Source organism: Elephas maximus, chromosome 17 (genome assembly GCF_024166365.1).
Source record: "Elephas maximus indicus isolate mEleMax1 chromosome 17, mEleMax1 primary haplotype, whole genome shotgun sequence".
Classification (NCBI taxonomy): domain Eukaryota; kingdom Metazoa; phylum Chordata; class Mammalia; order Proboscidea; family Elephantidae; genus Elephas; species Elephas maximus.
In genome coordinates this window covers 75517444-75543572 of record NC_064835.1, presented here as the reverse complement: position 1 = coordinate 75543572, position 26129 = coordinate 75517444, and the positions used below count along the sequence as shown (strand labels likewise).

Genomic DNA, 26129 nt, shown 5'->3' with positions numbered 1-26129 from the left:
GGCGCACGTCCCGTTTTTTTTTTTTTTTTTCTTGGAGCCCTTGTGGTGCAGTGGCTAAGAGCTACGGCTGCAAACCAAAAGGTTGGCAGTTCAAATCCACCAGCTGTTCCTTGGAAACTCTATGGGGGAAGTTCTACTCTGTCCTATAGGGTCGTTATGAGTAGGAATCGACTCAAAGGCTATGGTTTTTGTTTTGTTTTGTTTTTTGGCGGCCCTGCCAGACATCAACTTTTCCGGCGCCCCAGTTCGCTTGGAGTGGCGGTCCTTAGAGCGCGGAGGCTGTGTGTTTTGGGTGCTTGCTGCGCGTCACCGCAAACGCGTTCCAGGGTTTGAGACTCAACAAGCCGCGCGGAGAGGGACTGCCTCACTGCCCTGATCACTCAGAAACTCCTGCCGCAGTGCCCTCCACCCCGACGGGGACTCCGGCGGCGCCTGCGAAGCCCGCGGCGTGGAGGGCAGGCGTCCAGACCTTCTGGCCAGTTCGCGGAGGAGGAGGCCGCAGGCTGGCGATGGGCGCGCAGCCACTCTTGGTGGATCACCGTCTCTGGGCCCCTCCTTACCCTGGCCAGGCTGGGAGAGGGATCTTCCGGCAGCCTAATTGCCCCGCCTCAGCCTGGGACCCCTCCCGGCTTCGCGCGCCCGGCCCCCCTCGACAGCAGTGTACCATCCCCGGCAGATCCCTTCCAAACCCTCTTGCAGAAACAGGACCCGCCCCTTTCCCGGCCTCGGCCAGTGGGAAGCTGGATTGGGCTGTAGGCGGAGCCGTCCCGACCCCGCCTCCTAGCCCCCGGCCAATGGGCGGGGCGCATGGGCCGGCGCCGGGGGCCGCTGTCGGCTTTTGCACACCGAATGAGGCGCGCGGGGACCCGGGCTGCGCAGAGAGCGCGGTGCTCTTGCAGCTGCTGCCGCCGCAGCCACCGCCTCTCCGGGCCTCCAGCCGCCGCCGTCCCTTGCCCCGTTGACAGGCCAGCTCTGCGCTGTTCCCCGGTGCCACGGCGGGGGCCGTTGCACGGAGAGTGAACTTCGGGGGCAAGTCTCAACGGACCTCCCCAGGCCGACTGACCGGCGGGCGGGCGCTCAGACAGACCGACAGACCGGCAGCCGGCGGGCAGCATGGCGGTGGAAGAAGAGGGGCTCCGGGTCTTCCAGAGCGTGAAGATCAAAATCGGTAAGGACCTCTTCTCCCCCCGGGAAGCAGCGCCGGCCCCCGCAGCCTCCCTCCCGGCAGCTGACAATAGGCGGGTGGGATCTTTGCGAAGTCCACGGGCTGAGACGCCCCCTCCCATTCCCCTCCACCCAGCCCCCACCCGCCGCCCGGCTCTCCGGCCTCGGCTCGCTCCTCCCGGGGTCGGCCCGATTGCCGCCGCGGGGCCCGCCAGGGTCCGGGGCAGAGGCGCCCTCGGAGCGACTGCGTGGTCCCTGGGGTCGAGCACACTTGCGCTCTTTTCCGGAGGGACTGGGCTAAGTCGATCTGTCTCGGTTCCCTCTCTCCAACTCGCACCTCTAGGGGTCTAAGCCGAGCGGTTCGGGGAGAGCGAAGCCCCCAGCGCCTCCTCTGCGCCCGAAATTCCTGGAGACGCGCGGTCGGGGGCGGTGGGATTCGCCGGCGCTGAGGGGTGGAAGTCTGGTGCAGGGTGCAAACCGGTCCCGGCTCGGGGGTGTGTGCGTGAGTGTTTAGGGGTCTGTTTGGGTGTGTATACTTCAGGAGCCCAAGCCACCGAGTCCCTGCATCTCCTCTCGGCCGCAGCGCCAGAAAACTTCCTTTCCGGGGGCATATGAACGCTCTTCCAAAGGAAGGTGGGCATTGTTTCCGCGAGGCGAGCGCTGGCTGCCGAGCGCATCCGTTCCGCCTCCTGATGGAGCATTTCCCTTCCCTAGGCCTGTCTGAGTCTTCGCTCCCCGAGTCCGGCCGGCGTGCGCGCGGGCATGTATGTGTGTGTGTGTGTGTGTGTGTGCGCGCGCGCGCGGGCGTGTGTGTCTGGAGGGCGCTTTGGCCGAGGGCGCCCGCGGGGCGGGGAGACACCGGAGCTGCCAGCCACCCCCTCCTGGCGCTTCCCTCGGTTTCATTGAGAACCCGCCGCCAGCAGCCGGCCCACGCCAGGCCTGCCATTCAGGCCGCGGTCACTCCTTGCAGCCTCAGCTTTTCCCACTGGCCAGTTAGGGCTGGATTTCAGCTGGGCACCGAAGGGAAATGAATGCAGATTCTGAAGTGGGTTCGGTGGGAGGAGTTCGCCCAGGACTGTTGTGTGCGAACTCTCCCGGGTTTCTCTAAAGAAATTTGCTTTCTCCTCTCCTCTCCCCTACCCACCAGGTCTACTTTATCACGGGAGAGTGATGAGCAAGGTTTTGTTTTTTGCTTTTTCCCAAACAGGATTGGTGCCTGGAATGACTTTTGCACATTAATGTGCGTTGATTTTGGCAGAGGGCTTTGGGGAAGCTAAAGCAGTTACCCTGTCTTCAGGATCCTTTTCACCCACTAATCTGTTTCATATCTCAATCTATTCACATATGGAAAAAAAAAAAATGCAGTTAGGGGAACGGAGCCAGGCACCCAGTGACTATTTAAGCATCGGTTGTTGATGATATTTGATACTATCTGAGGAATTCCAGCTACCCTCAATCAGCGTGTTGTTTCCTGTCTGATTTATTTTGGTTTAAGGATCATTGCTGAGACACTGTTTTGATATTCGGCTTAGAAGCTCAGCAGATAGGATGTGGCAACACTTCAGCTTTGAGTAGTCTACACTTGAGAGGGCTTTCTCTTGTTTATGTGGTTGAAATCTCTTGTCACTTTCATACTGAGAAATTCAACATTGTGCTCTACCTCAAGTGTCTAAAGGATGACCCCACTGTGGCCGGCAAGTGAAAAGCCACAACATTGGCTCTGTTTAAAGGTTATTCTGTCATATTCCATTTTCTGAAGTTCTGTTCAGTCAAGATTCCTGGGTGAATTGAATGAGCCCGGTGTAGCTGTGTGAGGAAGGCTGTCTTTTCTTAATAAGGGACTGACTGGAGGTTGGGCGGGAGGGGGAACTTGGGACTGGGGTATGACTATGAAAGAATGTTCCAAGTACACCAGGCAGAAATCGGTATGACTTTGTAGTTCAGGTCTAAGACAGCCTGCCTCAGCCTCCACAGCTGTTTACTCAAGGAAGGATTCCAGTGAAGCATTAAACAAAGAGAATGTATTTCTTGCCAGAATGGCATAGTAAATAAAACAGGAGGGCAAGGAGAGATATCCAAATGCCCAGGGGGGCACAGCTGATAGATAGGTCAGTGTACCTCAGCTTCACATCTGACATTCATAGAAGGGATTTCCAGAGAGCAATATGGAGGAAGCTGATTTGGAAGGAGGGAGGCTTGAAGAAGCTGTTTGATTTGGCTGTTCTCTCTTTTGTGCTCCACTTTAAACAAGCGAGCAAAGCACCCTGGCTCAGTTGAGGATTAGTGCAATGACTAGAACATCTGCTGTCTGATCCCACGTGGGGACTGGGTATTATTCAAACCTTTGGAGACCACTCCAGTGTTGGGGGTTATATCACCGGGGAAGGGTGGCCACCTGGAAATGTGCACGTACCAGCCATCCAATTCCTTGGATGTGGCTTGAGCTCTGAGAAGCCCCTGATTCTTTCACCTGTGAAATGGCTCTTCACTTTCAGGCCTGCAGGAAGGAGGGCATCTGTGCCCCGCCCACCATAACTGGGGCCCGTGCAGGGGTCAGTGGCTGTAGGAACAGAAGAGGCAAGCTTCCTCTTGAGTTTGAGCATAGAAATGTTTGAGGCTGTAATGCTGAGTTAGAGCCTAGGTTGAAGGTAAATTGCGTAAGCTTGTTTTGTGTTATAGTCTCATTTCCCCGAGCCTAAGACTTCAGTATGGCGCCATAAGTGAAAGCCTGTTAGTAGAACTGGAGTGAAGGATTGGTCTGGAGCATGGACGGGTGGTGTGCTGAGTGCTTCTCATTTTTTCCTTAATCCTCTGTTTGTGACCAACCTTGGCTCTGCCTTGCTTTGCCCAAATGTCCCCGGTTGTAAAGACTCTGACAGAACAATAAGTGACACTATAGTAAATTTTGAGGAGAGGCAGATATGCTTTACACACACGTACACACACTTTGTTTCTCTCTCATACATACTCTCGCACTGTCACACATACACTCACACACACACTTTCCCACATACACACTCCCTCACACATACGCTTTCTCAGACACACATACACTTTCTCTCTCTCACACGCACACACTCACATACACACTCCTTCACCCATATGCTTTCTTACATACACATATAGTTTTTCTCTTTCTCACACAAACACACACATACTTTCTCACATAGACACGCCCACACACATATGCTTTCTCACATACACATTCTTTCTCACACCCACACACACACTTTCTCACATACTCCCACACACATATGCTTTCTCAAATACACATACACACTCTTTCTCTCTCACAACACACACACACATACACTTTCTCACATACACACTCCCACACATATGCTTTCTCACATATACATATACACTCTCTCTCAGACACACACACTCTCACATACACACTCCCACACACATGATTTCTCACATACACATACATACTCGTTCTCTCTCTCTCTCACACACACTTTCTCACATACACACTCACACACATATGCTTTCTCACATACACATACACACTCTTTCTCTGTCACAACACACACACATACACAGTTTCTCACATACATACTCCCACACACATGCTTTCTCACATATACATAAACACTCTTTCTCTCTCTCTCTCTCTCTCACACACACACACACACACACATACACTCTCACATACACACTCCCACACATATGCTCTCTCACACATACACATACACACTCGGTTTCTTTCTTCCTCTCTCTCACACATACACACTCACACTCACCCTTTCAGTATTCTGCAGAGGCAGTGTGGCCAAGCAGATACATTAATCTCTGAGACTTGTTTCCAGGCAAGTTGGCTGTGTGCCCTGTCTTTGCTATTGACTTGCTGGATGACCCAGGGCAAGAGTCTTCCCCTTTCATTGCCTCATTTTTCTATTAGCAAAATGCAGGCAATTATTGTCGAGCTGCCAACCGAGATCCGGTGAAAACTTATAAGACAGTGTTGTTCAGGGTTAGATTCATGCCAGCCCCCTCCCCCACTCCCAGATAAAGATAAAAAGAAAACTTCTCCATAAAGTAATACCAATAAGCAATATTACTACTACTGTTGCCAAGAAGAAAGGTAGAACGTTTTTGGCAGGATGAGGAGATTTTTTTTTAGGTGTGAGGAGCATTGGCCTTTTTAGTTCTTAAATAGTTTTGAAAGCCAATGATGGTGTTTCGTCTCATTCAGAGGCTTAAGCTGGGGAAAATAGGAAGAACGTCTTCCTTTTTTCTCCTTCCTCCTTCTTCGTCCTTGCACCTTTAGCAAATGAGATAATACACATGAAAGTGCCGAATAAAAGTAAGGTCATTACTTTTAGTCCTTGCCTTGAAGACTGTTGCTTTCCTTATTTAAATCTTGCAGGGTTATTTTGGGCATATTCTGCACACTTGAAAGTCCTAAAGCTTATGTATCTTTGGTAACAATTACTATTATTTTTATAACAGCATCTCAGTGTGTCATGTAAGACTAAGCACACACTTCCTATGAGGTTGTTACTTTGAGGAAGTGTACTGTTCTGACTTTCCATGAGTCAGGGCTTTAGAACCTAAAGGGAAACAACTTGAAGATTTGTAGGAGATGATTGGGTAGAACCCCACAATGAAAACACTTCTGCTTGGCAGTATTATTTTGGGCCCGGCTCAACTCCAGGCATTGCAATATATCTTTATTTCCCAGTGATATTTTCCTTTTCCATAGTGTTTACTGCTCGTTTTTTAAAGTGTCATTTTATCTTGATAAATGTGTTCAATAAAGAGCAATATACAATGGTGTTTCTCTCAAACTAAAAACAAAAAAATCCTTAACCTTACATTGTCTAGGACAAGAAAAGTCCTCTTGAACTAATAGGCTATTGTGACTTGAATTTTTTTTTTTTCATTATCAGGTTTGTGGAAGTAATTCTGATTTGAGTGTGTGTGAGAGTGTGTGTGAGCATATGTGTGTTTGTAAGCCCCATTTGAAATTGTGTATTGCCTAGTTTTTTGTTTTAGATCTTCCTGTGGTCCTCCCAGCCTCTCCTTCCCACTAATACCATGATGGTGTTAGGGTTAGGTGAAACTACAGTGCCCCCGTGCCCATCCCCTTCCTTTAGTCATGAAGAAGTTGGAGTCTAAAAAAGTAAATGGTCTTGGTAAAGGGTGTTCAGTGAGTTTGTAGCAGAAACAGGATTAGAGCCCAGGTCTTGAGAGCCCTTCATCACCCTACCCAGTCTAGTGTTTTTCTCCCCCATACCGCACCACCTACCTTAATCCACCACAAAGTTACAGATGGGGCTTTGAACTCGTTCATTCATGGCCAACAAAGGGAAACTGGAAGAAACCTGAATTTTTAAAATTTTGGTGATCCGGAACGATAACCGGAATGAGAAAAATGATGGGTCGAAGCCCTGGAAAGGGAGACTCAAAAGAGGCATAATGAACCCTTTCAGCAGCCTGATGCTGGAGACTGGATTATTGCTGGGACTGCGGAGAACAATACACATTCAAAGTGGCATGGTTGGTGGCCATCTTTGAGCTGGGCACCATTGTTTCCTACTCCGCCAGTCAAGAGATTTGGTTGCTATGCAACACGCACGCTGCCCTTGTTTTCTAAGAGGAAGACAAGTTTCTAGCAGGGCTTTGACCCGTGACTTCCCATTCCAGTTATCATACTGGTTTAGCCACATTTAAAAAATTTGGATCCATTCGAGTTTTACTTCATTGACCATGACTGAACTGGGCAGAACGGGTTCAAAGCTCTGGTTTCAAATCTAACCATTACAAAGCAACTCTTTTTAAAATCATACCATAATTTATTGTTTTTATAGCAGTCACTGAGTTTATGATAACTCCCTGACCCAGGACTTACATGAACACAAGAACACAGTCCCACAGTAAGGAGTGGACACCCCTCAGTATATTTAGTTTATGGAAGTGTCCATATGGCCACATCCTTGGTGTGACCCTTGACAAGGTTATTGCAGTTTTACGTATGAAATTGAAAAGGCCCATGATAAAGCAACTATTTTTAAAACCACACCATAATTTATTGACCTTTATGCTGATCACTCAATTTATAATTATGGAATGTAAAAATAGTTTAAATTTGCCTTTATAGACCACAAAATGTACATGAGATGTATCCAGTCCTGCTAGAGAACTATGTGCAGATAATCCTTATATTCCTAGAAATAAATATGTATGTTGCCCATATACTGAGAGAGCCCATAACAGTTAAGCATTCAGCTGCTAACCAAAAGTTTAGTGCTTTGAACTTACTCAGAAACTCCAAAAAACCCTATGGGGCATTTCTACTTTGTCACATGGGGTCTCCACAGCACCAACAGCAACAACGGCCCATGAATACGTTGAAGGCAGCAGATTAAACCTGCCTCTCACTTTTCCAGTTCACCTACCCTCCTCCTCCTCTTCCTGTCATCTCTGCCTTTGCTCACCTTACACATCTCAAATCGCAGTAATTAGCCTCCAGTTCACTCTCACCTAAAGCAACGTATGCTTTTATCCACATTCCTCTTCCTCCTCTCTCTTCATCTCTTGTTCCATAACCTTGGGAAATTCCCCTTCTCTTCTTTCTCTAGACATCAGCTTGAGCGTGGTATGGCTAACCCCTGTGTCAAAGAAAAAGACATTCATAACTTGTGAATGAAATTGGACAAAATGACGTGCCCCTGCCAACAATGTGACAAGCCCTGGGAAGGCTCACATTGGCCACCTCATCCTCTCTTGATTAAATGTTCTTTTCTTTAAGTGCCGCATGAAAGATACTTCGAAAAAGAGCCAAGATTTCATAATCGTTTGGTTTTTCCATTTTTCCATAGTTGGTAATGCAAGAATATTAATTTCTGCTCTTGTTATTTTAAATGCCTGTCTGTACTTTGTGATAGTCTGCATGGAATGACCTTCTAGCTCCCTTCCTGCTCTATAGCTCAAATACCCTATTTTGGCTAAATTAAATATTAAATAGGCTTTAGAGAAGGCCATTCTGGGAATCTAACCATTATGTATGGCATTGTTTCCAATTAAAATGAATTCTTTCCATTTTTAATTTGGGGACTATCTATTTGAAATCATTTTCAGTCATGAATGAGAGTGAAGAGGTCTGTAGCACTTAAGATACCAAATGCCCCACCAACTGCTCTGGCAGGGATCATAATAGATGGTCCTGGATCAAGCGGGAGAAAAATGCAGAAAAAAATTCAAATTCACCAAGAAAAAAAAAAAAAACAGACCAGACTTGCTGGTCTGACAGAGACTGGAGAAGCCTTGAGAGTATGGCCTTTGGACACTCTTTTAACTCAGTACTGAAGTCATTCCTGAGGTTCAGCCTTCAGCCAAACATTAGTCAGTATGAGTTGGCCCTATAGACCTGTCTAATCTTTGACTGAAGGGCGAACCTCAGGAACGACTTCAGGAATAAGTTAAAAAGGTAGGGTCACTGTGAGTCAAAATCGACTCGACTGCACCAGGTTTTGTTTTGGTTTTGGTTTAAAGTGCCAAACAATAACATGCTCAAGGCACATGCTTCGTAGTTCAGTCATGTGTACGAGACTAAGGGGTATATGGGCCTGAAAGCAAAGACGAGAGGGCAGGAAGGGACAGGAAAACTGGACAAATAGAAACAGGGAACCCAGGGTGGAAAAGGAGAGAGTGTTGACACATCATGAGGTTGGCAACCAATGCCACAAAACAATTCCTGTATTGTTTAATGAGAAACTATAACGTGCTCTATACTTTTATCTAAAGCGCGCGCGCGCCCACACACACACACACACACACACATAAAGGTATCGAATGCCATTTCTACTGTTTCCTTTTCCTTCTTTGTTGCAGATGTTTTTCCCTTCTGTCACTGGCTGGATCTTTCTGCCTTGGATCTGGCACAGTGTCTCTGCTGGTGCCCCCCTGGGCTCAAAACATGCTCTGATGTTCCTTTACAGCGAGATTAGAACTTGGCCTTGAAGAAGGGCCTGATGGCAATTTGGGTCTGAAACAAATATATCGGAACTGACAGTTCCTCCCATTCAGCCGAAAGTGGCCATGCAGGTTGTTCGAGAGCTGTTCCTGGGGCTCAGGTGCTGGCTTGCTTTCAGCTTGGTGCTCTCCCTCTGCCTAATCGCACATGAAATCTCACCAGCTGGCAACTTGGTCAAGGAAGTGGAAATGGTGTTCAGGAGGTAACTTGGTCCAGGCAGTTACATCGGTGAGATGAGACTGGGAACAGTAGTCAACAGACTGAATTATAAATGAGGCTGACTCCACAGTTTAGGGTCAGATAGGAGCCTTGGACGGAAGACTGGTATCCTGAGGTGTCCCTGGGCCATGTCTGAGTTTGACATCCAGTTAGTAGATACGGGGGTGGCCTGGTGAAACAGCCCGGGATTGCAGGGGTCAGAAGCTCAGGGCTCTAGATCTGGCTCTGCTAAACGTGTGATATGCGACACTCATTTACTGCATGGGGGGGGCAGTAGTGTAGTGTTGACTTAGATTGCGATCCTGGCTCTGCCACTTACTACCTCGGTGACCTTGGGCAAGTTATTTTCTTCTTTGAGCCTCAGCTTCCTCATCTTAAAACTGGAGGTAGGTAATATCTACATTACAGGGTTGTCGTAAGGATCAAATATTTAGATGATGGCTTACTCAAATTTAGGTAATGGTTCTCAAGTGCTAAGCATCATCAGTTTTAATAAGTTAAAATAGTCATATCTTTACATCTTCATAGGGCTAAGGTCAAACTCACGTTAGATAAACGTTTTGTGAATATAAGAGAGTATAGGCAGTCCCCCGCTTATGAACGAGTTCTGATCCTAAGTCTGTCTTTAAGTCGAATTTGCACATAAGTCAGAACAGTTAGTTATGGTTCTATCCAACATCAGTTAGACAAGTGTTTGCCTTTGTTAGTCAAAAGTATATAATGTATGGTGTACTTTTCTATGCATAAAAAACATTGAAGAAACATTTCCAGATACACTAAAACACCTTTAATATAATAATACAGTAGTAATGGTAATAATGTTTTGATGCACGTCACAAAGTAGCACCTGTTTGTTTTGACGAACCATTGTATGTACCCCAAATTTTTAATGAAATAGATTTTATGGGGGCTCATTTAGGTTGTGCATAAGTTGGACACTCGTAATTCAGGGACTGCCTGTAATGTTATTCACTCCCCCACCACCCCACCCCGTGTTCAACACAGTGTAAGGAGGGAACCTTGGTGGCCACACATGGTTTTGGGCATCAGGGAGTATATATTCTCCTGAGCTTTCCGATGCTAAAATTAACTTGGATATTCTTTTAACCAAGCTCAGCTAGCTGCCGATGCTATTTTTAACCTCAAAAGACTAATGTACGGAACTGGGTTCTACCTGGGGAAGCAGCATAGGCCCATTGGCTAAAGGTAATTTCAGCCTTGTGGCTCTAGCTTTTGCCTGGGGAGAGGCATGGATTTTTTCTCTGTATGTCTGTGTGTGTGTTTGGGGGGATGTAAGTTTTAAGTGTGTACTTTATGTATATCTCATTTTAATTTATATTCCAACAGCTCTTTGACTTTGAAGTTGAAGAAACGAGACTCATAGAACTTAAATAACTTGCCTGTATTAGCATCCTAGGACTACTGTGACAAAATACTTTAGACTTGGTGGCTTAAAACATTGGAAATTTATTGTCTTACAGTTCTGGAGGATGGAAGTCTGAAATCAAGGTGTTGGCAGGATCATGTTCTCTCAAGGCTCTAGGAGAAGCTCCTCTCTGGCTTCTTCCAGCTTCTGGGGGTTCCTGGCCATCCTTGGCATTTCTTAGTTTGTAGAAGCATCACTCCAATCTCTGACTCTGTCATCATATGGCCTTCTTCCCTCATGTCTGTTTGTCTTTTCTCTTTTTATAAGGACACCAGGCATATTGGATTAGGGCCCACCCTACTCCAGTATGACCTCATGTTAACTAATAACGTCTTCAAAGATCCTATTTCCAAATGAGGTCACCTTCATAGGTATCAGGTGTTACGACTTCAGCATACCTTTTTGCGAGGACACAATTCAACCCTTAAAACTACCTGAAGTCACCTAGCCTGTAAGAGCTGAAGCAGGGATTTGAACCCAGCTATGTGTGACACCGAAGTTCTTGTTCTTTGTACTACTTAATGCTATTTCTCAATTTAGATGGCTATTTCATTTCTCCATGTTCTTGGATTTGAATGGGGATAGAGTAGTGGAGGACCAGGAAAGAGAAGGAAATCAGCTTTTAGGGACAAGAAGAGTATTCATGAGGGGAAGGAATTGGGGCCACTGGTTTGTGTGGGATGGAAAATGGGAGACATGCTTGCCTGGGAGTTTCTGTGTAACACATAGGGTCGCCAGGAGTTGGAATCAACTTGGTGGCAACAGCTTTGGTTTTTGGAACCATTCTTTCCAGATTCCAGTGATCAAAGGAGAAGGCCTTCCTAGTGGCCGCTTTGGGAAACAGGAGTTTCTTGGGTATTCGGCTGTGGAGAAGGAGGGTATAACCAACAAGACTTTGAATTTGAAGACCAAAGACTGAGTCCTACCTCTACTTCTTGCCAATTCTGTGACTGTAGATGAATCTGCTAACGTTTCTCTGCCTTGTTTTCTTCATTTCTCAAAGTGGGGGAATAATTCCTCCTTTATAGAGTTTTTGCAAAGATTAACTAGATGTGCGTGTGTGAATAAAGGCACCTCATCTGCTCAGATCTTTATAGATATGAGGTATTATTTCTAGTATAGTTTGAAGCTATTTGTTCTCTTAACCTTGTACCAAATAATGGAGTTCTACCTACCTACGTGGAAACCCTGGTGGTATAGTGGTTAAGAGCTATGGCTGCTAACCAAAAGGTAGGCAGTTTGAATCCACCAGGCGTTCCTTGGAAACTCTGTGGGGCAGTTCTAATCCGTCCTATAGGGTCACTACGGGTCGGAATCGACTCAATGGCAACTGGTTTGGTTTTGGTTTTTACCTACCTAACCTACCTACCTAGAGCCCTGGTAGCACAGTGAATAAGAGCTCAGATGCTAACCAAAAGGTCAGCAGTTTGAATCCACCAGTTGCTCCTTGGAAACCCTGTGGGACAGTTCTACTCTGTCCTGTAGTCGCCATGAGTTGGAATCAGCTTGACAACAGCAAGTAATGGAACCAACCTACCTAAATAAATAAATACTCTACACTTAAGTAAGTGGAATGGGCAATGAGAGGTATAAGAGTTCTCAAGTGAGAGAAGTTACTTTTATTCGGGCTGGTCGGGAAAGGCTTCTGGGAGAAAGTGGCTTTTGAGCCTGCTCTTGAAGAATGGATGGTGTTTTGAGAAGGCAGGGAGTCATTCAGGCTGGGGGTGGCATTTGTGAAGATGCAGAACTGAGGCAAAATAAACAGCTTTGGGGGGACAGTAGATGGTTTTGCTGGAGTGGGCAAGTTCTATTGGAAGGGTGAACTGGGTCACACTGTGGTGGACCACCTAGGAACTTAGACTTCACATCCTGTAGGTGCAGGTCAGCCTCTGGAAGTTCTAGGGTGAGAGAGGAGATGTAAAATCATGGGGAACTTGAGCTGGGAGGGACTTTATTGATTATTTAGTCTTTGCATCCCAAAGTCAGAGTCAGAGTCTATACTCACTAGAGTAAAGAACTTGAAAGGTGCCCTCAGCATAACTGGAATGTTCTAGTTTTGACCAATAGGTAAAGACCATGGACAAGAATGCTCATTGCAGCACGACCCATAAAAAAAAAAAAAAAAGGCAGTTAAATAAATGAACAAATAGAAAAAAACTGGAAATGAAGTAACTGGGAGGAGAATGGCTGAATATACATCCACACTATGGAATATTACACAGCTATTTAGAGAAATCAGTCAGAGCCAAAGCCACACCAAGTGACTTGTAGGATTAGAAAGATAAGCAAGATGGAGAAAAGTCTATTTAATGTCATAGCCTTAAAAAAAAAAAAAAAAGTATATGCAACTATAAAAATAAAGACCTACACAAGTCTATTAAATGGGTTCCCTGGGGTGGAGAATGTTTCTTTAGGAAGCAGGAAGAGAAAAACAAGAAGGAAAAAAAAAAAAAAAAAGACGTTCCAAAAAACAAGTATCTGACCATATTTATGCATATATGTAAAATTATGTATGAGAAAATTATGTATATGTATGGGTAAATGAATGAAGAACAAAAAGTAGAATTTTAAAAATCAACAACTTTAAAAATTAAAAGAACATTCCACAGAGAAAGACACTAAGGCCCAGGAAAATAAAATAATTTATTCAGATTAAAGATGGCTTTTCTGCTGGAAGAGTAACTTTTCTAGGAGCAGAAAATGCTACTGTTGACTCCTGAGTTGGTGGTGGAACGACTCTTGTGTTTCCTTCCCCCCATTTTGTAGATTTCATGTTATTTTATTAATTTCTAAAGATGAAAGGATTGCTGACAGAAGGGGCTATGGTATTGTAAGAGTCCAGAGAGGAGAGAACACCAGCTGGAGGAAGCGAAGGCTGTTGGAGCAGAGAGGACCAGCCTGGCTCCTGAAAGGGGCCTCGAATGCCAGGCTCAGACACACTATGCTGGGGTTCGGTTCTCCCAGCCTTTGCTTTTAGAAAAGGTGGGAACAGACCTTCAAGTGGAACTCTGACATAGGATCAATGAGAATTTTAAATGATTTTGTCTGCAATAGACTACTTGGTTATTTTATATATATATATATTTTTTTAAGGTGAGGCAGCTTTCAAAATTAACAATGCAATTCATCCCAACTTCAGTACAAGTGCACATTACGTGATCATTTAGACTCCTTAGAAACAAAAACAAGATAAAGTGTCTTTGGCTTCCTTTTGTCCTGAAAATCATTCCTGGGCTCGATCCATGGGTCTGGAATCTCAGGAAACGGGTTCTCAGCAGGAGGGTCATTAGGTCAAACCGAAGTCTCACTCACAGCATCGAAGTGTCTGGGAAGCTTTTGGTTCCAGTGCGTATTTTATCTTGGTTTGAACTGATAGACCAAGAGGACTGTGGAATCACAAATAATGATTCCTCATTCTGTGAGTGTTTCCAAATAGTAGACATGTTTCTGCACGCAAGTCTCCTTTGCCATTCTCTCCTGGGCCAGAGCTTTAGCCATTCTGAAATTTGGCATCACTAGCTTCTGTTTTCAGTGAGCTGGAACCTTGTGTTGTGAATAGTCACTTATCAGAATTTAAGGCTCAATTTAGTTCCTTTTGGAGACAGTCAGTATCCTGGTAGAGCAAGAACACTGTTAGCAAATGCCACATCTTTAAGTATTCTAGAACACACTATAAAGAAGCATACGCATTTAGGGAGGGCTGGGAAAGAAGAGACAAAAGCCTGGCTTAGGATTCTATGATAAATCCGTAACTTTTATAGGAACAGAAAATAGTACTCTTGACTCCTTAGTCAACAGAGGAATGACTTGTTCTTCTTTTTCCCCCTTCTTCATAGATTTCATGTTATTTTATTGATTTCCAAAGTTTTAAAGGATTGCCAAAAGAGCCCTGGTGCCACAATGGTTAAACCCTCAGCTGCTAACTGTAAGGTCAGCAGTTCAAACCCACCAGTGGCTTCATGGGAGAAAAGATCTGACAACCTGCTGCTGCACAGATTACAACCTAGGAAACCCCATAGGGCAGTTCCACTCTGTCCTGTAGGGTCATTATGAGTCAGAATTGACTTGATGGCACACAACGATAGCAAAGAATTGCTGATGGGATCGGATCACAAAAGTAAATAAAGGGTCTGTGTCTTTCTTAGATTCACAGTGACTCAGAGTGTCATCTCTGCACTGTAGAAGAAAAACCTGATTCTGGAGACTCCATGCATTCAGCTGTGGTGCTTTTCCTAACCAGATAAACTAGACTGCGGCGGTGCGTCAGTGCCGCGAAGCAGCAGTCTATTTACTAGCCAGGAATTGCTTGTTCCATTGGCGCCTGCTTCAGTGCCAGGAGCAGAATCACACCTGTGGCATTTTTTCTGAGCCCCATCTTCTTTTCATCCTTTGCAGACCACTGCTTTTGTGTTGATGTAATTCTGGAGCAGGTGATAGTGAGGCATGGGGAGCCGTATTTTGGCATAAATGAAAAGGATCCTGGGTAATTTCTTCTGTTCTCTCTCTCTTTTTTTTTTAACAGAGCCGAAGTTTTCTTTCGGACATTTAACAAAGTTTAGGGTGCTAGTTATTCTTGTATTTTGTTTTTTTCTTGAGCTTATTATTTGTTGTTGGACTTCATAGTTTAGAAAGTGACAGTGTGGATCTGAATTAGGTGCGATGTGTCCATGGGCCAGTCTTCCTTGTGTGTTGAGTTAGAGCCAATTTCCACTTCCTGGTTATGTTCTCTTATTGGTATTTTTTTCTATTTTAAGAAGCCATGCAGAATTGAGCCCTGTGGATAGCTGCAGACAGCTACACATGCCCCTCTACTCTTCTTTTTAGCTTTGTTGTATTTTATTTTTCTTCCGAGGAAAAAAGATTGCACTTTCTTTTTTTACTCTTGTGTGTTCTCTTTTTGGCTTTAAATCTAGTTCAGGAAGGTACTAGAGAAGCCAATTTGTTCTGATTTTGAGTACTTCCTCTGTATTTTTCACTCCACCAAAACCAATCATAGCTCATGGAGCCCAGGAAAATGCCAAGGAGAAGAAGCAGAGAGCTCTTTGCAGAATATTGCTAAGTTCTCCTGGTAAGTTGTAATAGTTCTGTGAGGAACACAGGGCAGGTATTTCTAACTCCACCTTCCTCCAAGACGTAGGGAAGCTCAGGGACTTTCCCAGGGTCATACTCACAGCAGGCTTGTACCCAGCTCTGCCTAATAAGTGTTTAAAGGATAGAGATGTTGGCGCCATGTGTCTGTGACTGCCAATGTTATGTTAAGATGACTTTCTAATTACCAAAACTCAACCAAACCAAACCTGTTGCTGTCGAGGCAATTGCGACTCATAGCGACCCTAGAGGGCAGAGTAGAACTGCCCCATAAGGTTTCCAAGGAGCAGTTGGTGGATTTGAACTGCTGACCTTTTGGTTAGCTGCTGAACTCTTAACCACTATGCCACCAGCACTCCTCTAATTACCAAGGCCCCAGCATTTTTGTGGTTTGAATTTAATACTCCAGGTAGGTTAAAGGCCCAAGGTTTCACCTACAGGTTATTAGTTCTTCCAGCCAGGTCTGGATGTTGCCTTACGCAGAAAAAGCCCACCTGGGCAGTGCAGGCAGTGATGGCATTGGTCTGTAGCTGGCAGAAGGTCAGGATGGAGTGGAGGACAGTTAAACTCTGGGCACTCTTGAGGGTGTTCCGGCCTCAGGCCCGCAAAGCTTCTGAGCCTATGCTTTACTTAGGACCCGGGCTAAATTGGGCTTTCCAAGGCTGGGTTCAGACTGGGGTACAGGGCTATTAGCAGAGATCCCAGGAATATGAGCTGCTTCTGGAAAATCCATAATTGTGCAGACCCCAGGAGGCTTGGCCAGGCTGCATTCTTGTTTAGAGGCTCTGGGAGTGGGGGCACGACTTACTAGAAACGCTGAATTCCTGGGGAACTTGAGGTTTGCAGTGATCAAACCATCTTGGCTTTCCCATGGCCTTCGGGATGAGAGCTGAGCTGGGAAATCCCAGATCCCTCGGGGCCGTGTCTGGAATGCTCACCCTTCCTCAGGAAGCCCTGCTGTCCTGGCACAGAACTGAGCTCGGAGGAGCTAGACAGAGAACCAGAGTGGCCTTGCGAAAGCTGTCAGCCCTGTCATTCGATGGCAAGACAAGCTGTTGCAGGTTAGACTTTGCCTGTCAGAAACAAGGGCTTGCAGCACCCCTTACTTCTGTCTGCCAGGTCTCCATCCCACAGAGTCCGTCATATCCCTGATGATCTGAGCACTGAGCTTCTTTTCTTGTCCATCTCAATGGTTCAGGACACCAGCTACTTTATTGCTGTACTCTTCGGGTGAGGAAGTGGACAGGCAGAGCAGCCTAAATCCTGCAGGTTTTGGCAGAAGGGAGGGCGCTGTGGCTGCTGCAGATGGCCAGAAGGCAATGGTATCCAACAGCTCACTGTTGCTCTGGGTACCATACTCCTTAGGCACCAGGCCATCATAGAATGCTCCCCATATCTGGAGGACGGTGATACATGCCATTAAGGAGTCAAATGGGCACAATACCTGGAATTCCCACTCCGGCCAATCATTAGGTGACTGCTTTCTGTCTCCTGGAGGCCACTGCTAATATGTGTATTTGCTACTCAAGGTTTACCCTCTGTATCTAGAATAGATTCATTTTATCTGATGTGAGCTTGTGGAGTCAGCAGAAAGCTCTGCTATTATTGACCTGCTGTATGACCTGGAAAAACCCTTAACTTCTCGGATTCTCCTTTTACCCCATTGCTTTGTCTGTTAAATTAGAGTCTTGGACCAGATGATCTTTAAGACTCTTACTGCCTCTGAGATTTTGTGATTTGTGGTCAGCCACGTGGGCCCCAGATCTTTGTTATCTTAGGGGAGCTTTCTAGAGATGAGGCCCCATAGCCTTATTGTGTTATACGATTAATTTCCTGCAGGAAGGAGAGTGATTCCAGGGGTGGGGGTCATGCCACCCTTCTTGTACTTGGAGGATCAAGAAATCTCTTGGACCTTATATGTTTTAAACCAGTTGCCGTTGAATTGATCCCAACTTGTGGTGACCCCATGTATATCACAGTAGAACTATGCTCTATAGGGTTTTCAGTGGCTGATTTTTTGGAAGTAGATTGCCAGGCCTTTCTTCTGAGATGTCTCTAGGTGGCCTCGAACCTCTAGTTAGCAGAACCTCTAGTTAGCAGACGAGCCCATTAAATGTTTTCACCACCCAGGGACTCCTTGTGTATATTACAGTTACAATAATGACATTCACAACTAATTAACAATTTTTAACTCAAGATCTTTGGGAAACAATTGGATATTTTTATCTGTATTATCTTTTCTTTCATTCTTCAAGATATTATAAAGCAAGGCAGAGTAAGGGCTAACTGACTATGAGCTACACATGTAATGCTCTCGCTGAAAGCACGTGCATCACTGCTCAGTATGTCCAGGAGTTGGTTTGGTTGTTGGACATCATCAGGGTTTATGGGAGGAGTGAGGCATTCAGGAGGCTTCACACAGGAAACAGGAAAATGTTGAGCTGCACCCTGTGAGCCAGGGTGAAAGGGAGGATTTAGATTAAAGGAGAGAATTGTTCATTTTTTACTTTCTCACAAGGTTTTCTCCTGTAGTAGGGCAGTCCCCGGGGTTACCAATGAGACTCATTACTGATTGTGTCTTAAGTTGAATTTGGAGGTAAGTTGGAACAGGTACGTAGGATTCTTAGTTAGACTTACTTTACTGCAAGAAAAGGCCAGAAGCCTTTTCAGTGATTTAAAATCTGTACATGCAGCGAGTGAAGGGGATTGTGATGAAGAATTTGTTGCAAGTAGGGGTTAGAGGTCAGTTAGGAGGAGCCTTGGTGGCCCAGTGGTTAAAGTGCTGAGCTGCTAAACTAAAGGTCAGTGGTTCGAACCTACCAGTTGCTCTGTGGGAGTAAGATGTGGCAGTCTGCTTCCGTGAAGATTGCAGCCTTGGAAACCATAAAGGGTGGTTCTGCCTTGTTCTACAGAAGGCGATGGGTTGAGTTTCGTTTGGTTTTAGGGGTTGGTTCAGTCATGTCAGAATGAGGACAAATTTACATAGCATGAAAGGGCAGGTAGGAGATGTCCTAAGTCGGTCATTCTTAATCCAGGGACTTACTGTGATTCAGTTGCCACGTGCACAGGCCCTTGAAACTGTAGAAGTTGTAGAGGTCAGGGAAGGTGATAAGGAGAGCCAGTCAGCTGGCTGACATTTACTATTCCTCTTTACCCAAGATCCATGGTACCACAGAATGGGGCCAGCCTATGTTGAGTCAGATGTGTGGAGTTTAAAAATTGTTCCTTGTTTCTCAAAAACCCTTTGCTGTCGAGTCAATTCCGACTCCTAGCGACCTTGTGGGACAGAGTAGAACTGCCCCATAAGGTTTCCAAGGAGTGGCTGGTGGATTTGAACTGCTGCCTTTTGGTGAGCAGCTGAGTTCTTAACCACTGCGCCACCAGGGCTCTGGTTTCTCAAGCAGGTCTTAATCTTTTTTGTTGTTATTGTTTTCACCAGACATGGCTGAGGCATGCAAACACACTCCAACAGTCACACGGCTCACCTCGATTCTCAGGAGGGTTCTCTGTGTGTGTGGGGGGGGGGGGGCGGGGGGCAAGCCCACTTGGGAAGCACCTGAGTTTGAGAAAGCCCCAAGGGGGTTTGTGTCTGCCCCCCCCCCAGCCCCCTGCGCTTCACTTCCATTCTCCTTTCACCAGGAGGCTGTGCTGCGTCTTGTTTTCTCATTGTGACGTGAGGTCTTCTTTTGCAATTCTTTCTTGACTTTTAAATATTTTGTATCTAAGAAATCTTTCAATTTTTAGACCCGCAACTTGAATTTTCTCCTTATAAATTTTTTTTCCTTCTTGTTTCCGACCGTTCTCTCCTGTGGCTGTGTTTGCAACCTTTGACCTGCTGTGATGCCTAGACCATCGACATTCAGGACACTCACAGGCTGGGTGTGCCCCAAGGATTATGTCCGTGTCTCATCCTCTGATGCCACCTGGGCTGTTCTGCTCAGGAAAATATGGTGGAATTCAAGTGAGGGTGACATTATCCTAGGGATAAACAAAAAGGAACTCACTGGCAGATGGGTACTTGAGCTGTAATTAATAAGAAATTAGCAGTGACCCACCTCACTATTGATTATAGCACAGCGCCGGCGTACTGGGGTACATGCTGTCCTGCAGCTGAGAACTAAGGTCTACCATTAACAAGTTGGAAAAAGACAGCAATCACATGCATGGCTCCATGAGTTCTGATGATTAACAGTTTCTTCCACTTATTAACTTTGAGGCAGGCTCAGAGAGAGTTTATATTTAGGGCTCATGTTTTATACCCAATTTTATTGGTGGAAATCCTAGAAACTAAATAGTTTATTTCTGTGAATGTGACCTGCAGTTTAGCACTGCCTCTGGGTGGTGTGGAAACCCTGGTGGCGTAGTGATTAAGTGCTACGGATGCTAACTAAAAGGTGGGCAGTTCGAATTCATCAGGTGCTCCTTGGAAACTCTATGAGAGATTTCTGCTCTGTGCTATAGGGATGCTATGAGTCAGAGTCAACTCAACAGCCATGGGTCTGGGTGGTGTGCAAACGGTTAACATGCTCAGCTGCTAACTGGAAGGTTGGCAGTTTGAGTCCACCCAGAGGCAGCTCGGAAGAAAGACTTGATGATCCACTTCTAAAAGATCAGACACTGGAAACTCTGTGGAGCACAGTTCTGCTCTGACACCCACAGAGTCGCCATGAGCCGGAATTGACTCCACAGCAGCCGGCTTACTGGTTGGATGATATAGAGAGCCTCGCTCTAAGAGAGGGAAGGAGGGCTTTGTTTTGTGGTACCTGGTTGTTTCTGTGCCCCTGTAAGTTACAGATTGCTTCTGGTTGTTCCCCTTATCGTTCCAGTTAGAACACCTCCCTCAAGAAATCATAGAAGGTCATCTTCAGAAAACTTCAGTGTGGTTTCTTGTATTTCCCAACTGGTTCCAGGATCCATCTGGAATCTATGACATTCCTTCCTTTGTTCATCATTTCCTGCCCCATTCAGCACTGCGTTAAGTAATTGGAGAAAGGATTTCTCGGCATTTGGACCCAAGGATGTGTTTATCTATGTCCTGAGTGAAATTAACAGATCATGTGGAAAGAAAACAAAACAAAAAACCCACTTTTTAATATGTTCTTGCTAAGTATCTTGCTTTATTTGTTTATTGTTTTATAAAGTGTATTTTAAGGATGGGGTGGGTCAGGAGGGAAGGCAGAAAGAAAGAGGCAGATGACCTGATTGACTGAATTAGACTTTTTCGTTTCATTTTCCCCAGATCTTTATTCATTATGATTAGTAACTAGTTCTGTGTTTCCCTTTGGTGATACTCCACACCTCTCTCCTTGCCACTCAGTATGGGCATGGCTTTTGTCAGTGTTCATATTGGTAACTGGACCAGAACAAGTCAGTGAGGTGAATGAAGAAAGTAAGCTGCATTCAGGTGTAGAAAAAACTTGGAAAACATGAAGTAATCCTGAAAGGTCAGCAAGGTGAGGCTCATACTGATCCTTCAGGTTCACATTAAAATATATTACATATATGGAATATATATTCTACAACAGGTACATAAATATGTTCCCATATTTGTTAATAACAGAAACCAAAAAGCAAAACCCGAACACTTTGCCATTGAGTCAGTTCCCACTCATGGTGACCCCATGTCTAATGGGGTAGAACTGCTCCACAGGGTGTTCTTGGCCCTAATCTTTGCAGAAGCAGATCGCCAGGCTTTTCTTCCACAGAGCCGCTAGGTGGGTTCGACCTGTCAACTTTTAGATTAGCGGGTAAGTGTAAGCCATTTGTGCTACCCGAGGGCCTTATATATGCTATCAAGCCAGTTAAAATACATAATTTACACTTATTAAAAATAAACAAAATGAAGCTGGTGTAGTGGTTAATCTAAGAAGTAATTTGTGTTTAATATGGAAATACATTTACATTTATCTTTGGGATGGATTTGCTATTCGAATTACCTTGGTGAAGCTGATATTAAAATACATGGGTATTTTTAAAATATGATATATCTGTTAATTTTCAGTAGAGAAGGCTGGATAATGAGGTAGCCAGGTCTGTAATAATCATCCCAGATTTGTGGATGGGCAAATGGATGGTGTGAATTTCTAAAGCTGTGACTTACCCTGTAAAAGCTAGTCCACGTTTTAGTATAATTAGTCCTTAAAAACGGCAGTAGTATTATTTTTCAAATAAAATATTTCAGATCCATTTGGAAATTTTTTTTGTATACATCTGATCTAGGAAATATTGTGAAGCTTGTAAGTATGTGTGATGTGAACTCTTTGATTGTGTATGTCAGGATTTGGGGGTTGGATTAGGGTGGGATAGAATTTAGAAGCCAGTGTAAAGTAGATTATTTTTTAGGGTCACCAAAAGCCAGTGCAAGAACTTTGATGTGTTAGTTGTAAATATTAGTTGGAGCAAAGTTATTTTTCAAAAGTACTAAAAATATTCACAAATGCACATAGGTGGTGAGTCTGAATCAAGTAGGCTCAAAATGAACTGAGATCAGCGAAAAAGGAGTGGGATCTGAGTTTGCCCACGATGAATTTTTTCATTTTAGTTCAATATCACCGTCAGATGCTTTATGTGGGCCTTTGGGAACAGTAAGCTGTTTGGGGATTTCACAGGATATGAAGAAAGCATAGGCTTTGTCCTCCAGGGTTTTCCAGACATGGGATAAATAAGACAAACCCATTGACCTAGTCACACACTTACGGGAATAATAACCGGGGAATTTTCAGGTCACTTGGGCAGCATTTTCAGGTCCCACTGGGGAGCGCTCCATTGTGCTAATGAAAATTGAGATGAGTCTAAGTCATCGCTCTTTTACTCAAATAAGCAAAAAAAAAAAACTTAGGTGTAAACACACACATACATACACACACACACAGAGTATATAATGGGTTTTCCAAATTTGGAGAATCTCCAGAAATAGTAGAAACTTTCTATAGAGAAATAATATCTTTAATTATATAAAAAGACCCTCGTAGAATAATGGCACTTTACTTTTACCATTAAAAATAAATTAAGCATTAACTCAGATGTTTTTGTCCTATTTCACCTATTCTAAGGTGCGATTTTTCCTGCCTCTTAACAGCTCCGACAAAGGGAAGCTTCTGACAATTGACTTTAATCGACAGTATTTGTTCCTTTCTTAGTGGCCACATAACAATGGTACCTCTTTCATTGGTGGGCTTCTTGGATTCCTTGCAATGTGACATTTTTATTGGAAAGCTGAAGTAGGGAGCCTTAGGGATGGGGATCTGTATATTAATACGGTGGTTTCCTGTTTTGCTTATCCCAGGATATGTTTTATACATGTGTGTTTCAGAGTTGCAAATCACCTTTAGGTCATATAAGGCCTGTTCAACCAGGGGGCAGGCCTGGTGCGAGAGGAGCTGGGTATCTGAGACAAGCTTCGGGTCCCACATGGGTGGGGTTGAGTCACACACAAGCAAACACGTGTATTTTAGTTTTTTGTCTTTTCTTCCACTTTATATAATAAAGTGGAAGATAAAAATAAAAAAGTTCCTTTTTTATTTTTATCTTTTTGGAGGGAAGGCCCTTATTGCTTTAGTGGCCAGTGAAGGGAGAGAAAGAAAAGTAGTATTTCAGAATATGCACCAGAAATAAGGTTCTCTGAAGCAAGGTGAGGAAAAAATGAAATGCTCACCCCCTTTCTGGAAGGACCTCCTGATATTTGGGGTTTCCCCAGAACCTCAGCCAACCAGGGAAGTCCCCTGTCAGTCTCGCCTCCCTCACCCATCTCTCTGGGACCCCTGTCATGTCCGGTTTGCTAGCTTTGCTGAGCATCCTTCAGAAATCGGAGACCATGTCAAAGCAGGACAGAAAACCCGAAGAAGAGAGGTGACCAATGGCTTTCTCTTTGACACTTGTTCTTAGGTAACTAGCAGACCTCGTTCCTTCTTTAAGAGATGATTGGACTTGCAGAAGGGCAGGGTGACAGGCAGTCTTCACATCCAGTCCTGTGTGAATCATCTGGGTCTAATAACACCGTCTAATCCCAGGCAGCTGCAGTTACCTGGGAGTGAGTGTGTCCAGATAAACAACTTTTCTTGTCTTGTCTTTCTCCAGACATTTGGCAGTGTCTGGAGGCTTTTTGGTTGTCACAAGTGCGGTGGTGTTGGTGGTGCTACTGGCATCTAGTGGGTAGAGGCCAGGGATGCTGCTAAACATCCTACGGTGTACAGGACAGCTCCTCCCCTTCATACCTCCCCGCACACAGAGTTACCTGGCTCAAAATGTCAATAGTTTCAAAGCTCAGAAACCCTGGATTAACTAAGGACACTTTGGAATGACATACAGTGTTATGGTGAGGAGAGAAGAGATTGGGGGACAGATTGTTGGACCCCTGGGAAAACCAAGAGTGTGTTTGAATACAAGTCCCTTTTTTGTGTAGGAAATGTGATCTTGAAGAGCTGTCAGTTACGTTTCGGGGGCAGGGAAGAAAGAGATCTCTGTGCAAATCTGCTGATGGAAAGACACCAGTAACATGGACTGAATAAATGCTGCCTAATTAGTCTTGTCTAGGGAAACCCTGGTGGTGTAGTGGTTAAGTGCTACGGCTGCAAACCAAAAGGTTGGCAGTTCGAATCCACCAGGCGCTCCTTGGAAACTCTATGGGGCAGTTCTACTCTGTCCTATAGGGTCGCTATGAGTCGGAATCGACTCCATGGCAGTGGGTTCGGTTTGGTTTTGGTTAATTAGTCTAGGGTGTGAATGTGATTGTGAATAGACAGAATTCTGGAATAGAGGCAGTGTGGCATGTGATTAAAAGCACAGATTCTGGAGCCAGGCTAAACCCATTGCTGTCGAGTCAATTCCGACTCATAGCGACACTGTAAGACAGAGTAGAACTACCCCATTGAGTTTCCAAGGAGCAGCTGGTGGATTCAAATTGCTGACCTTTCAGTTAGCAGCCAAACACTTAACCACTGGTTATAAATCATGGCTCCACAACTTACTAGCTGTGTGACCTTTGGCAAGTTACTTAACCTCTCTATGCCTCAGTTTCCATATGTGTAAAATTGGCGTAGTAATAATAGCTACTTCACAGGATTGGTAAGAGGACTGAGTGAGCTAATGTTTGTAAAGTGCTTAGTACAGTGCCTGGAAATAGTTAGTCTTATGTAATAATAATAATATTCTTTTCCAATTCTCTCATTACATATAGGAGGAGAATGAGACTTAGGTTAAGTGACCTCCTCAAGGTCACAGATGTCAGGTAGGTGAGTGAAAAGCACTCTTGAGACTAGTAGATTCCTGGAGAGAATATGGCATTTTCTTGAAGTCCTTTAGCTATGTACAGAAAGACCTGGTTGGAAAGGGCATAGAATTTGCAGCAGGGATACCTGGATTCTGGCCTCTGCACTGCTGCTCATTAGCCATATGACCTTAGGTGACCCCTCCAGACCTGCTCACATATATCATTAAGTTGCAACACCCCCGAGGGGACCCCAGGATGCACATAGCCTTGGATTCCCGGCTGGCTTCCCTGGCAGACAGCATTGGGATTTCTTTTTTAAGCGTGCTGGTTATGACTTAAAAGTAAAATATTAACCAAGAGGAATAATTTCACATTTAAATGTAGTTTTCCATTAACAGATATGTCTGTAGCAACATAATTATAGAACAATTAAAAAGGCGTATACAGCCACGCAAGGCTGTTTTTGAGATTCAGTAGGAAGTAGGAAATTGTTAAGAGATGTTACTGACTTCTTGACTAATTACAAAGCATTTAGTATAGTTAAAAAGGAAAAACGTAATAAAAAAAAGACCCGTGCAGCATCCAAGGCTGCGTGTATTACTGAAGAAGCTGGAACATCAGCGGGTTACACTGCCCCCAGTAGATATTACAGGACAATGGGAATTATTTAGCGCATTTTGAATTCTGCCACTGTGTTTCCTGGATTGTTCTATGGTTTTATCTCTATGACACAAGGCTCTTATGACAGGAAGTGGGTATTAATGAATCAATGAACTATTTTGGAAACTATAGGAAGTTACTTATGACTAGCCTTCACTTAAAAAGTAAGCAGGCAATGCCCCCTGCACCCCAGTAAAAAAACAAAACAAAATACTGCTTTTTATGTGTTGAGCCAAAACCGAACCAAACCCACTGCCATTGAGTCGATTTTGACTGATAGCGACAGAGTATGACTGCTCCATAGGGTTTCCAAGGCTGTAAATCTTTATGGAAGCAAACTGCCAGGTCTTTCTCCTGTGGAGTGGCTGGTGGGTCCAAACCAC

At 44.8% G+C, this 26129-nt stretch overlaps 1 protein-coding gene across 2 annotated transcripts in view; it reads left to right on the top strand.

Moving 5' to 3' along the window:
* Positions 1-825: 825 nt before the first annotated feature.
* The window catches only part of RASA3 (RAS p21 protein activator 3), a 269176-nt gene continuing 243872 nt past the window's right edge, over positions 826-26129 (top strand). For both annotated transcript variants that reach the window (XM_049856231.1, XM_049856230.1), the window contains exon 1: positions 826-1168. In XM_049856231.1, coding sequence (XP_049712188.1) covers positions 1114-1168 — 55 coding nt within the window. In that variant the 5' untranslated portion in view covers positions 826-1113. The remainder of the gene's footprint in view (positions 1169-26129) is intronic.